The following is a 13,956-nucleotide window of genomic DNA, read 5'->3' as shown; positions in this document are numbered from 1 at the left end:
CAGATGCTTAACGACCGAGCCACCCAGGTGCCCCATAGCTTGTCTTTGGACGAAGAAACAGAAATTGAGATTTTGTTTTTTACATAGATGCTTAATGTCAGTGTAGATCCCCCAAATCCTTCAGTGATTATGTTAAAATAAAATGGCATTACTCACAGTCAGTATTGTTAATGCTTACTATAATATTACATTTAAAAGTTAGAGTTTAAAATAAAATATTTGTAGCTTTGTTGAAAAATTAATGTAAATTTGGTTTTAAGGATAACTTTATTCCCATAGGCATAATGTTACAAACACAGACACAGACATACACACAGACACAGACATACACACAGACACAGACATACACACAGACACAGACACACACAGACACAGCACCTTATGTGGATTTGACATCAATAAGGAATGGATAACAAAAAAGGATGGACTTCTATCCATTGTATTTTATTTTTCTAAAAAAAATAAAAATAACTGACACATTGTTAAGTTATGCAGTTATATTCAGTTCTATTTTATGAAAAATGTCATGCGTTTGAAATGAACTCAGCTACTTTAATGGGAATCCCAATTCATTCTTACCATCACAGAAGAACTTGAGGATATAATGTCTTGCTGAGCACAATGACTGATCAAATAGGGTTGAACTTGTAATTATTTGCAGGTGGCCTGTGCACATATATATGTATCATCTGTGGAATTTTTCTTGATTTTTAAAAAATATTTTATTTATTTATCTGAGAGAGAGAAACAGATAGTGAGAGAGAGCAGGAATTGAAAGGAGAGGGAGAAGCAGGCTCCTCGCCAAGCAGGGAGCCCTACTCAGGGATCAATCCCATGACCCCGGGATCATGACCTGTGTCGAAGGCAGACGTTTAACAGATTGAGTCATCCAGGCACCCCTGGAATTTTTCTTGTTAAGACATTTAAGTATCAATTCAAATTTGTCTCTGGAATAAGTGTCTTCCATTTTTTCAACCTTTTTTTAGGAAAGCCAGTGTTTAAAGGAAAGGTGTTTAATTGGGATGGGAAAGTTGTGAGCTTGGTGGAAAAAGGGGTAGTGGCAATATGACAGAGGTAAATAAAATTACAGATGACGAGATACATGTGAAGAGAAACAGCCAGGAAAAAGAAAATGTATACTGCTTATGTGTAGAAAAACAACTTGAGATTATTGGTTGTTTTCAATGGTGTATAGTCTCAAAAGCAACAAGTAGATATGGAGAAAAAGAACTGAAATTTTAAGTTGAGAGTGGAATTTCTGAGTCCCAGTGATAGTTCTCATACTAACTGGACTGGTAAGCTCAGGCACATTGTCTCGTTTCACTAGGTTGTATTTTCAATCTATAAAATGAGAACTTTTTCCTAAAAAAATCGCTCAGGTATTTTTCAGCTATACCTTTTATTTTATCCTTTATTTTATTTCATCTGTTATTTTATCTAATCTAGTTTAGAGAAATTTAAATAAAAGTTAGTGGAAACTTTTTCCTAAGGATGAGTTGTCCCTAATTTTAGGCTCTGAAGAATCATTAAATCTTTATGAATTTTAATACCTGTTGTTTATTTTGTCTCCTGAGTACATATTATAATGGACTATCTTTAAAGACATAAGGAAGTTGAATTTTTTTTTTCTTTTTACACATAACAACATTAATTGTTAACTAAAGGTGAAATAGTAAGTACCCTAACTAGGATTAAAATTCTCCGTTGTTCAGATAGATGTGTTCCTTAGAACTTAAGCAACATAATCCAATGAACCAAATGGCATAGATGAATTCCTCTTTTACGCATATTCTAAAACTGTTTCCTTTTTTCTTTGCCGAAGATTAATGTAGACCTAATAGTTTTAGGACTGGAAAACTTAGTAAGTTGATAGTGTCACTTGTTTTTTAAAACACCACTTGTTGTAAGGATATACCTAACATTTAAGTCATCTAATTTATTTCTTACTTGCTTCTCTACTTTATTTTCTAATTGTGAATGTATTGAGAATGAAAGTGTCACAGAAATAGCATCTAGTCCACTATTTTTTCTCCTGAAACAAAAATTTCTGCCTGGAAAAATCCCAAAAACTGTTATTGATTTTTTTACTTCAATTGCAGTGTTCTTTAAACTAAATTTGGCAACTGTGTAATTACCTTTCTCTCTAGGGAGAAGGTAATGAAGACAATAGTCAATAGGAAGTTAAATGGTCATTTTCAGCTTTTAAGCCTCTATTACTGCCCAGTTGCATTCAGTATAGAGAGGATCCTACATACATGGCTACTTATAGCCAGAATGTTGAAAACCTCATGCCTTTGTCTTAAAGGAAATTTCTAGACCTGTTAGAATTTTTAAGTTTAGGCAAAATACCAGATTGAATCCCTTTTCTAGGTTTAGGTCTCATATATTCATAATTATCTGACATTTTATGGACCTTAACATACCTTGCTAAACACACACTAAGGTGTGTTCATTTAGTAAATGTCCATTTAGTTAACGTTTATTAAATATCATGGTTATAAAGGATCAAAAATGTACTAGGCACTGGAGGTGTAGAGGTTAATTAGACAGAAATCTTTACTTCTACCATTTAGTAAAAGAAAGAACTATGATCTCCTAAGTGCAGAATGGGATGTTGTTAAAATAGTAAATGCTCAGAGGGAGCCCACAGGATAGAGGGATTAATTTTAGGGTGAGGGTTGGGTAGAGATTGAAGTCTTGAGAAATTTCATAGCAGAATTATGAACTGAGTCTTGAAAGAAGAGTGGAGGTAAACAGAGGTAGATGGAGGAGATAAAGGATTTGGAGGTGTGAATATGATAATGGCCACCAATGCAAGAATTATAAGTGGAGGAGCGCTTGGGTGGCTCAGTCCATTACATGTCTCAGGATCCTGGGGTCTAGCCCTGTGTGTGGCTCCCTCCTCAGTGAGGAGTCTGCTTCTGTCTCTGCCCACCCCCCAAATAAATAAATAAAATCTAAAAAAAAAATTACAAATGGAAATATAGGTAATTAAGTTTTTTCTCGTACTCAATGGCAGGGTGTTGTTGGGTGGGGGTGAAAGGGACATTCGAGACCAAAGATAAGACTGCCAAAATGAACAAACAAGGGTAGATCATGGTTAGGAGGGAGCGAGGTTGGCAGCTTATATTCATAATTAGAAGTTTGGAATCATTAAGGTGCTTTAAAGTAAAAATTGATGTGATCAATTTTGGTTTTTTATAGACTTCATTTGGCAGCAGGATGTGGAAGTAAATGTGCCAATCTTGCTATCTCTATTCACATACTCGACCTGACATGTTTTTTCCCCAAACTCTGCAAGTCACATCATTTTCTAATTCCTAATTAAGATGCTAACTTCTCTGTCAAACCTTCTTCAGTTAACTTCTTGCCTCACTCCAAACACCGGAACCACCACCACCACCACCACCACCACCATCATCATCATCATCATCAACATCATCATTTCTTTCTTCTCTGAACACCATTCTACTCCTTTTGTACCAAAATTAATGCAAATGTTATACCTTCAGTTTTTATTGTTAAAACAAATATCTCAAAATACTCCGTAGTACTCTGAACAGAGTAATGCTCAATTAATGCTATTGAAAAATTGAATGGTTATTCCTTAGCAATTTATTTTTTTTATTTAATTTTCTTGAAATTAAGAGACAGCAAGTTTGTTCATAAAGCTTAGTTTTAAAAGTCTAGATTTCATTAAGAATGGTATGAAATATTGCCAGAGTCAAAATATCTGCTCTCTTTGATTAAAGAAGGCCCAATTTTCAGTATTATTGGTCTGTTGTGATAATGAGCATTCTCAGTGTATATGTAAAAGATAATAACGGTTTGCTTATTTTTTATCTGAAAGAGATTGTAATATCGAAGACAAGTTGAGCTAGAAGGCACTTATCTAAAGGATGTGATACAAAATATATGATATAATATTCTTTGGTATGAATTAGTAAATCTAAAGGTAAAGACATTTTATTTGGTTGTCAAATGTTCTTGTATTCCAAAGTTAAAATGATAATTTTTAAATTATTTTAATATTTATTCTTTCTTTGTTCAAATGGCATAGGATATAGGCTGTTATAAAGAGAATGGTTATTTTTCCCATAAGATAAAGAAGATTTAATGGATACATTTGAGAAAAATTTCCTAGAGTAACTTAGAGCCATGTAACAATAGGAAATGAGAGCATATGGGTGATAAAGGTTAAAATAGACAGAAGGAAGTTTCACAACATGATTCACATTTCTCAGAACAATTTTCCCTAAATTATCATTGTTCATATTTTATATAGCCATATTTTAGTTTAATTCGAACAAATCATTCAACACGTGTTTTATTACTTCTATTTTTAGGGTGAAGATGGTTTTCCAGGATTCAAAGGTGACATGGGTCTTAAAGGTGATAGAGTAAGTAAGAAGAAAATTCATACCAGAACATAAACTTATGTGTGTTTGTATGTGTGCTGTGTGTATGTATAATCTTATATTTAAATATAGCAAGCACAGGATAAATAAAGGTATTCATACTATCTGAGACTTTGCTTCTTTGTTTTTATGTGAAAATTAGACATGTTAGTTTTTATGGAAGCAATATGGTCTTTCAGATATTATATTAAATTTCCATGTGTTCTGTAGCCTATACGCATGTGTGTATATAAAGTTGAATAGTATTGTTTATAATTTTTTTTCTAAGTTGATGCTCAAATTGCTTAAAAGGTGTAGTTTTATAGGTTTCTTCTAAATTTTGTAGTCAGATGTGTTGCTTGGAAATCATATATCTGCAACTTTCTTGAACTTCCATTATTAGTGATCTTGAAGTTTTGATTGAAAAAGTGGTGTACTTTTTTTCTGGTAATGAGTGTCTAGAAAACAAACAAAAATGTGAGTTCCCTAAAGGAAACTAAGCTGTGTTTTATTGGGAAGAATTATTTTATATCTAACACAATAATACCTGATATCAAAGAAGCATACTTCAGAATATTTTTGTTTCGCTAAAAAATACGTAACGTCTGTTTCCAGAATGGGGGTAATAACTTACACATTTCAAGGTGACAACCAAAGTCTAAAATGGAGACATTTTTCATGTGTTCCAAACAGTGATTTCAAAAACTGCTATTGTCAGAAAGGAAAATTACTTTTTTCTCCTAACCTGCTAGGTTCTTAGTTTGGGGCCCTGTAAAATTAGATTGACAAAAGACAGATTAACAAGAGAACAACAAACAGAAGGTTTCTAGCATGTGCCTCATGCGTATATGCGGGAGCACTCCATGATAATTAATTCAAAGCAGGTGGTTAGAATGTGGGCTTATCTGGATTTTAGCAAAGCACGAATGCATTTTTAGAGACATGACAAGGAAAAGGACTTTGAGTTTGTAGGACTGCAAATTGAAGGAAGGTAGATATATGGAAGAGCAATTAGATAAAGGCTAATTAGTAGAATTTGTCATGTAGACTCCTCTGGTGTCTAGCAGTCTCCAGTGATTAACTTTTGTCCTTTGTTGTAGAGAGGGAAGGGATGGCTCCTTTGCAAATTTGTATCTTGCTTTTAGCATCTTCTTTGGCTTCTGCTGCTTCTCAATTGCCTTCAACTCAAAATAATCTTCATGCCCAAGTGGCATATTTTGGGTTTGATTATTCTGTCACCCTCCACAATCTAACCATGATTTTTACTTTTTTCTTTCTTTCTGCAACACAGATGCATTAAAATTACTTTACTATGAAACATGGCAACACTGGACTTCTGTAGGTTTTCAAATGTCAGATTATATTAAGTTGTTTACTTACTAATGGAAAGATTGATGAAATCAAAGATTTTCACACCTCTTTGTCCTAAATAAAAAAATGAGTCAACAAATGAGGAGTTGGAAAATATGACTTTTTGATACACTATAATTTCTATTATTCAGTCTCCAGTGTATTTGAAATTATAAGAATGTTCCTCTGTGTTTCAGGGAGAAGTTGGTCAAGTAGGTCCAAGAGGAGAAGATGGCCCCGAAGGACCTAAGGGTCGAGCAGGTCCAACTGGAGATCCTGGTCCTTCTGGTCAAGCAGGAGAAAAGGTCAGTGAACAACTTTAAATTCCCAGGTGCTCTTGCAGATGATATTTCATTGTCATTTAAAATATTTTTAGTCATCCATGTCAGAAATCTAGAGGATTCAATGACATTTCAAGCATATCCATTTACTGTTACGAGTACAACCATGAAATGGGTCCATTATCCTTTTTTACTCTCCCTTGTTGTCCATCCGCTCTGTTCTCCTTGGCCATGTAGAATCAGCAGCAATTCAAGCTCTTCCACATTAGAGACGAAGAATTTGAGTTTGATTAACAAAGGATCAAGAAATCAATGAAAGATGGGCAGCTTATGGTTTCGGAAGAAGTAGAATGATCTTTGCTCCTCAAGCCAAAATGTACACTTTCTATTTTTTTCACATAAACATGCATTTCACAGAGCAAGTGTTTTTAAAAAATGCTGTTGTCCAAGCCCAACTTCAGAAGACTTTAATTTTAGTCTGGGGTTAACATAAGCATTGCTATGTTTTAAAAAACATCCCCAGATAATTCTAATACTCATTGGTTTCATAGCCATGGTGCTGTAAGTAATATGTTAAAAAATATTTTCAACCATTATATTTATATTTACATTTAATATTACACAACATTGAAATTTTGCCTTCATAGTGTATTTATTGATGTGAACACCTTATAAATGTAACTATGACGTTAAATTAAGAAAGAACAAGAAATGTCTGTGGCAAGTGTTATCCTATTGCATACACTAAGGAAAAATATAAATAACAATTATTTTTTGGTGGTGTAATTCAGATGATTTCCTTTCTTATAATATGTATGTCTACTTTCCAAATCTTCTGTATTGAGCCCTCCATTATTCTATAAAATACAGAAATTCCATGCCACTTAAGAAGATTTTAATTTCCCTTCTTGCTATCGTGTCTCAGAAGAAAAATGTATGAAAAAAATATATGAAGAAAAAATTATTCACACACTGTGATTAGAGAAGTAAGAAAACATTTCCTCATGTCATTAGGACTCCTGATGTAGTGGTTCTTCTACAGGTTTACCCTCCCAACTGCCACCTGTGAACTGCTGCATAATGTTATTGCGTTTAGGCAGGGGAAGCAAAGAGTGGGCAAAAATAGGGGCTTACAAAGCCCGATGACCCTTCCACTTCAAGTACTCCCGTGCCAATAGCTGTAGATTATTCTGAACCTTCCTCTCATCCTTGCTCTACTTTATTCTGTGTAAATGATTCCCCCATCTCTTCAGAAGCATCAGGACTTTATTCCACAGTTCTTCATTTTTAGTATTTCATTATTATTTTCCCTTTATTGAAGTTGCCTATCACTATATTGAAAATGCAAACAAATTTTCTGTCTGGATTTATTTTGAAATGACTCTGAAGTCAATAAGAGTTTATATTATAATACAGTAATTAACATAGGACACAAAGCCTTTGTGAGCGCAATTAGAGAATTTCATTAACCTTGAAATCAGTGACATAAAACCGATATGATAACAATATATCCAAAGGGACATCATTATAAGCAAGATTTTTAGGGCTTGTTTGCATATTTTCCATCTGAAGTCTTCTTACCTATGCAATGTTGATCTTGAATCAGACAACTCTTTAGTTCAATCTCTAGTAACAGGATCATAAACTATATTCCTGTTTTCTTGCCTTGATGTATCTAGTAAAATATTTATTGTTTATAAAGTTACTGTTCATCTTATACCATTATCTGTAGTTATCCGGATTTTTGTTTTTTTGTACTTATTTTGTTTAAATATATATTGGAAATAGTGATATTATGTGCTTACTAATGTCTAAGAGTTTGGTAAATAATATTTTATATATGAACTGTGCTTTTATAAAATCTTGAGGAAAATAAATCATAGTAAAATTCCACAAACATATTTGATTCAAGTCATTCAATTTAATTCAGTTTTCTCTCTGCCTGTATTTTGAAATTAATGCTTTGTTCTTCTAGGAGCAATTTTCTTAGTGCAATACTTTAAACCTCTTGGTATTTGTTACACCTCTTTGGACTTTGCTGTAATTCACCATTTGTTTTAGCACTTTTAGATTGAAAGGCAGTATTGAACTGGAACAAAATTTTGGTTCATTTAAGTCCTCACCTGCACGAATTAATGCTCTACAATTAATGCTCTATTTAGCTGTAATTTGCAACATTTGATATATCTATTTACCCAGATTTATCCAGAATTTTTAATAAAAGAAGAAACGTTGCTCAAAAATTAGGTCAGAATTTCTTGTAGTTATTTAAATTACTCAGTGAGAAATAGTTAAATAACTCATGATTGCTTGCTTTATTTATATTTACAATGAGAAATGAAATAATTTTATCAAAAAGATTCACTTTAATTGAAATGATAAAATCTAAATGCAGTTCTAACTACATCAACTAATTTTAAATAGTTTTAATTTTGAAAAACTCAGTTGAAAAACTTTTTCTTTATTCTTGCTTAAGTTGAAAAACTCAAGTTGAAAAACATTTTCTTTATTCCTGCTTGAGAGTTCTGAAAGAGCCCTAGAATTCTCTTTATCTCAGGGTTCTGTGTCCCCAAAGAAGGCACAGTCACTTACATAGAAGTTAAGTTAGCAAACATTATAGAATTAGAAATATGTCCAAAGCAATTTTTCCCTATTCAAATGAGGAAATATAATGTAAGTAAACTATGGTGAAAACTTGTAAACCTTCCTTTCTGGTATTCATATATGTGGTTCTGACTTTTAGAAAAATCACTAAACTCATAATTGGAACTTAATTCAACTTAGAATTTTTATTTGTCATTATTATTATTTTTTTTAACTTTAGGGGAAACTCGGCGTTCCAGGATTACCAGGATATCCAGGGAGACAAGGTCCAAAGGTAAAACAATTAGCTTGATTTTTTCCACATTTGTAGAAATTAATCACACATAATTACCTTTCAGTTTGTAACCTAAAGATGATAAATCCTTAAAATATAGTTTCATAAGGGAAAGACATGGCGTATGTGGGTACCTGGTGTGCAGGGAACTCAGAGAGCATAGGTGATTATGGATTGGAGGATTTTAGCATGCAGAGTCATGAAAGGAAAGCACAGTCAGTTACTTCCAGGGTGACATCCTAGTATATCTAAAAGTTATAATGGGGATGATATGTGATGCAGACTAGCTTTTGATTTCATTTCCAGTACCCTAAGGGTTGGAATTTCCAGTTGTAGCTTTAAAAAAAAAAAAAAGAAAAGAATTGTAGTAACATGTTTCATCATCTTTATTTTGCCTCATTTCCACAGTATTTGTTTCCTAGGGCTACTGTAACAAATCTCTATAGACTTGGTGACTTAAAACAATGGAGATTTACTCTCTTACAGTTCCTGTGACCAGGAGCCTAAAATCAAGGTGTCAGCAGGGTCCCCAGCCCCTCCAAAAGTTCTAGGGGAGAGTCTATCTTTGCCTCTTCTAGTTTCTGGTAGCCCAGGGTGGTCCTTGGTTTGTATCTGATTATCTGTAGTCTCTACTGCCTTCACATAGCCTTTTTTTTTCTCTCTCTGTCTTTTCTTCTGTCTCTTATAAAGACACTTGTCCTTATACTTAGGGACCACCTGGATAATCCAGGATGATCTCATTTCAAGATCGTTCACTTAATGTACACCTATGAAGACCTCTTTTTCCCAATAAGGCAACATCCAAGTCCCAGAGATTTGAATATTGGATATATTGATTTGGGGCCACCATTCCATCTATGACAGAACTCAAGTGCTACTTTTAACTATTTGAAATATACATATTTTAAGCATAAAGATGGATGGTTTTAAATATAGGTTTACTTTGGTGACTACTTTTCCTCAAGCTAATCCTAAAACTTTGTCAAAGCTGCACTTCATGTATTGACTAGTTAATTAAAGTGGTCAAATAAAGGGTGCCTGGGTGGCCCAGTGGGTTAAAACCTCTGCCTTAGGCTCAGGTCATGATCCCAGGGTCCTGGGATCGAGTCCTGCATCCGGCTCTCTGCTCAGCAGGGAGCCTGCTTCCCCCTCACTCTCTGCTTGTCTCTCTGCCTACTGTGATCTCTGTCTGTCAAATAAATAAATAAAATCTTTTTTAAAAAGTGGTTAAATAAATTAATACATACATTTTGGTTATTACTGTTAAGATGGATATATGCCCATGCAATTATCTACCTATCTATCATCTATCTATTTCTATCTTTCTATCTCTCTATTTCCTTTTCCTCTGTTTGACCCATTTATGCTTGACAGGTATAGTACATGAGGATAAATCCTATTTATATAATAATCCCCAAACATATTTATTAATAAGTTTCACAGATAATCATTGGGAAACCAGAATGTCTTTCCTCTTGACAAATGTGAACTGCATAATATTTGTGTTTGTTCGTTGTCATGTGATGACAATATATTAGGCTTGCTGTGTGTGGCTTTGTTTTATAATTTTTCCATTGGGTTTCTAGAAAATATGCATTTCCTTGTAGAGTAAGAAGTAAACATATATTTGAGCTCTTCTAAAATGAGAGTCAATTCATTTGTGATTTAAGAATAACAGGAGCATCATTTAAAGGTTTCTAACTACATTTAGAACATTGATTAGTAAGTTTTACCTTTTAAATATTGTCTCTAATAAACTGCTCTGTTTCCTAGTTTCTTTCCTCTCAAATGTCAAGCATTTTCAAAAGTATTCTGTAAAAAAAGACATTCCCTGCAAAATCCACAACCTTAACCTATCCATAGATTGCTTGAAGAGTTCTTGATCTAATTACCACGTTGAACTGCAGTTGTGGAGTTTTGATTTAAAAACAGAAAACCGTCATATTACTTGAATGAACACAATATTCCTTTATTTGACATTCTTATTTTCTTCTGTTTTTTTTTTCCTAAGACAATACTTTGTTCAATATTCTTTGAGTTATTTTTATTAACAAAATGCAACAGAATAATTGGAGAGAAATCCTTCTTCCTTCAAACGTTTTTCTTTACTCTTTAGCCAAAATGTCTGAAACTTTGGTTTTTATTTTTTTAATATTACTTTTCGCTATAACAACTTTCTTATGACCAAAAATGATTTATGTTTCTTGGTCCCAAAACAAAAAATAATGGGGTCATCAAAGATCAAAGATAGCTTTACATTTTTTTCCTATGTGGAAACTAATGAATTTTGAATAGATTTAAATCTGTATTGTACTAAAAGTGAAATTTGGCTGCTAATCTCTTTTAGGAGATTTAAGGGCTATAATTAGACAATATAACGTATTTGATAACTTTCTAACAATATAAATCACAATGGGTACTTGAGAGTTGCACCTCTGTAAGTACTATAAAATGACAGTTACTTCAAAAAGTAAAATCTAGTTTAACTATTTATTTTAGGATTTTATTTTATTTTATTTATTTTTAGGATTCTTTATATTTAATACAGCATTTAAATAATTTTGAAAGTTTCACAGTTGGTGGGCCAATTTCATCATTAACCTTTGACTTTTGGGCATTTGTTTGTGTTTGTTCTTTCCTTTTAAAAGCATTATAATGCCTTTTCATGGAAATTGTATATTTTGGTGGTAACCCCTTATGTGAGAAAAGAGGAAGAATATGCCCATATATTATAAACTGTTTAGTTGGTGGTTTGGGCATTTTTATTCTTTTCCTATAAGTTGCTTAGAGCAGAAACTATGTAAGAAAATAAATTTATTAAAAATAAAATTGATGGGGGCACTTGAGTGGCTCAGTGCGTTAAAGCCTCTACTTTCCGCTCAGGTCATGATCCCAGGGTCCTGGGATCGAGCCCCGCATTGGGCTCTCTGCTCAGCAGGGAGCCTACTTCCTCCTCTCTCTCTGCCTGCTTCTCTGCCTACTTGTGATCTCTGTCTGTCAAATAAATAAATAAAATCTTTAAAAAAAAATAAAATTGATGCATAGAGCAATTTGTTTTGAGTCTCTATAAATATGATTAGTTATCTATTCTACTCAAGACAGAAATGAGTATTTGTTCTCAAATAAAATCTGATAGAATAGATTACTTCCATGTTGGATTATAGTCATTTGTCAGGTTCTTAGAGTAGTCACACAGTAATGCTCTACCAGATCTAACTTTCTGATTCTCTGTAGAGAAAGAGCAATGGCTTTGAAAGCCCTTTAAAAAATGTAATTTGCAGACATTATTTCCCCATTATATGAGCATTACATGTCCTAACAATTGTCCTCAGGTAAATCACATAGTAATCTCTATAGACATGAATTAGAATATATTGGGAAATGGGTCATAAGAAGAACGTTAGCAGTGACTACCAGGGGTTATTGTTTTGATCATCAGCTCCCATAAGCCTTCACATACGATTTTCCTGACTTGAGGAGGAAATACAATTGGTATCTGTTGTATATATCACCTTGAAAAACGGTTTAAAATGCAGGTTTCTGGATCCTACTGCCAGAGAGATAGATCCTGATAGTATGGAATCACTCTGGATTATTCTGTTATGGAGTGGCCACATGTCTCTTGGAGAAATATTATTTTAGGTGTAATTCAATCCAAATGAATGGAAGGATAAAAATGCAGGGAATGGATTCAAGTCAAAAAAGGCTTTGTTACATCTCCCTTAACATGTGGGGAAGTGTCTACTACTCTTTGCTTGATACTTTACAGGTTATTGCATTTAATTTGTGTAGTGGTCTGAGCAGGAAAAGTGAGTATTTGGAAGCCCTCTCACCCTTTCCAGAGTCTCATAGTTAGCAAGTTGAGGAGAAAGGATCTGACCCTTAATCTGTTCTATTTCATGATTCAGTGATGGGGCAAATCATTCACAGTCATGTTCAAAGGAATCTCTGAAAACAGATTAAAATCTGGACATAGGCACTAGGTGAAATGGGAGAATTACAATCCATCTGTAAAATGTGGCTGTTTGTGGATGAAATGACATGATGCCTTTACTGTGCTTATTACATCTCTAAATAACCAGTATTTATTGTTATCTACTATTATCATTTTTATACCTTGCCTTCCTTTATCCCAACCTCCCACAAATTCAAAGTGCCTATAATTTGTGGGTAAGTGCCCTTATTTTGCATGATAAAATACTATGCTCAAAGAGGATAAGTAATATACCCAGCTTACATAGGTGAATGCATGATAAACATAAGTCTTGAAGTGATGTCTTTGGAATTCCAAAAACAGGATTTTAATGCTAAGGCTTCCTGACTTAGACTCTCAGCTAGATCTAACCACAGTCAAACATCAAACGGAAAAGGTGGAAGAAGATTGTTAGTCTTTATGATTTTATTTAGTTCTAAAGGTATTAAAAATAAACAAATAAAATCATAAAAATAAGGAAAAAAAAATAAATAAACTAAAAAGTGATAAGTATGCAAATACAATAATGTTAATTCAGGAAAACTTTTATAAAAATCCTATTTTAACATCTAATTATTCATACTCATGATATAGAATTGTAAGTCAAAATTATTCTATCTAAAATGTCCTTTAATTGCTATTTTCTAATATGAGAAATGATATCTGAATAATTATTTTAAAGTTAAAAACTGAAATTTTTTTTTATCAATTCATGCTTTCAATACTTCTAGGATCTCAGATGTCACTGTAAGTTCATTTTCAAATAGATTCATAGAAGTTGTATAGTATCTTAAAATTCTGTGTCTGATTTAAATATTACCAGCTTGTGAGACTCAGTGTGTTCCAAGAGGTTTGCAGCCTATGGCTAAAAATGTTAGTTACCATGCTCATTGTTTCTTGCTTTTATTCTTGTAGGGTTCCACTGGATTTCCTGGGTTTCCAGGTGCCAATGGAGAGAAAGGTGCACGGGTATGATATATAAGCATATTCCCTTAAACTGTGGAATTTAATGTTCTCGCATGAGTACCTATCACTCGGCACTTGACTCACAGTGGACTGTGATTTGCTACATACTGA

At 33.3% G+C, this 13,956-nt stretch overlaps 1 protein-coding gene across 8 annotated transcripts in view; it reads left to right on the top strand.

The window, feature by feature from the left end:
• COL11A1 (collagen type XI alpha 1 chain) overlaps positions 1-13,956 on the top strand; it is a 208,736-nt gene that overhangs the window by 106,987 nt on the left and 87,793 nt on the right. For all 8 annotated transcript variants that reach the window (XM_004775160.3, XM_004775159.3, XM_004775161.3 and 5 more), the window contains 4 exons: positions 4,347-4,400; positions 5,945-6,052; positions 8,853-8,906; positions 13,795-13,848. In XM_004775160.3, coding sequence (XP_004775217.1) covers positions 4,347-4,400; positions 5,945-6,052; positions 8,853-8,906; positions 13,795-13,848 — 270 coding nt within the window. The remainder of the gene's footprint in view (positions 1-4,346; positions 4,401-5,944; positions 6,053-8,852; positions 8,907-13,794; positions 13,849-13,956) is intronic.

This window comes from Mustela putorius, unplaced genomic scaffold, assembly GCF_011764305.1.
Source record: "Mustela putorius furo isolate JIRA1106 unplaced genomic scaffold, ASM1176430v1.1 tig00003853_pilon_pilon_pilon, whole genome shotgun sequence".
In the NCBI taxonomy this organism is placed as follows: domain Eukaryota; kingdom Metazoa; phylum Chordata; class Mammalia; order Carnivora; family Mustelidae; genus Mustela; species Mustela putorius.
This window is presented reverse-complemented; position numbering and strand designations above follow the sequence as displayed.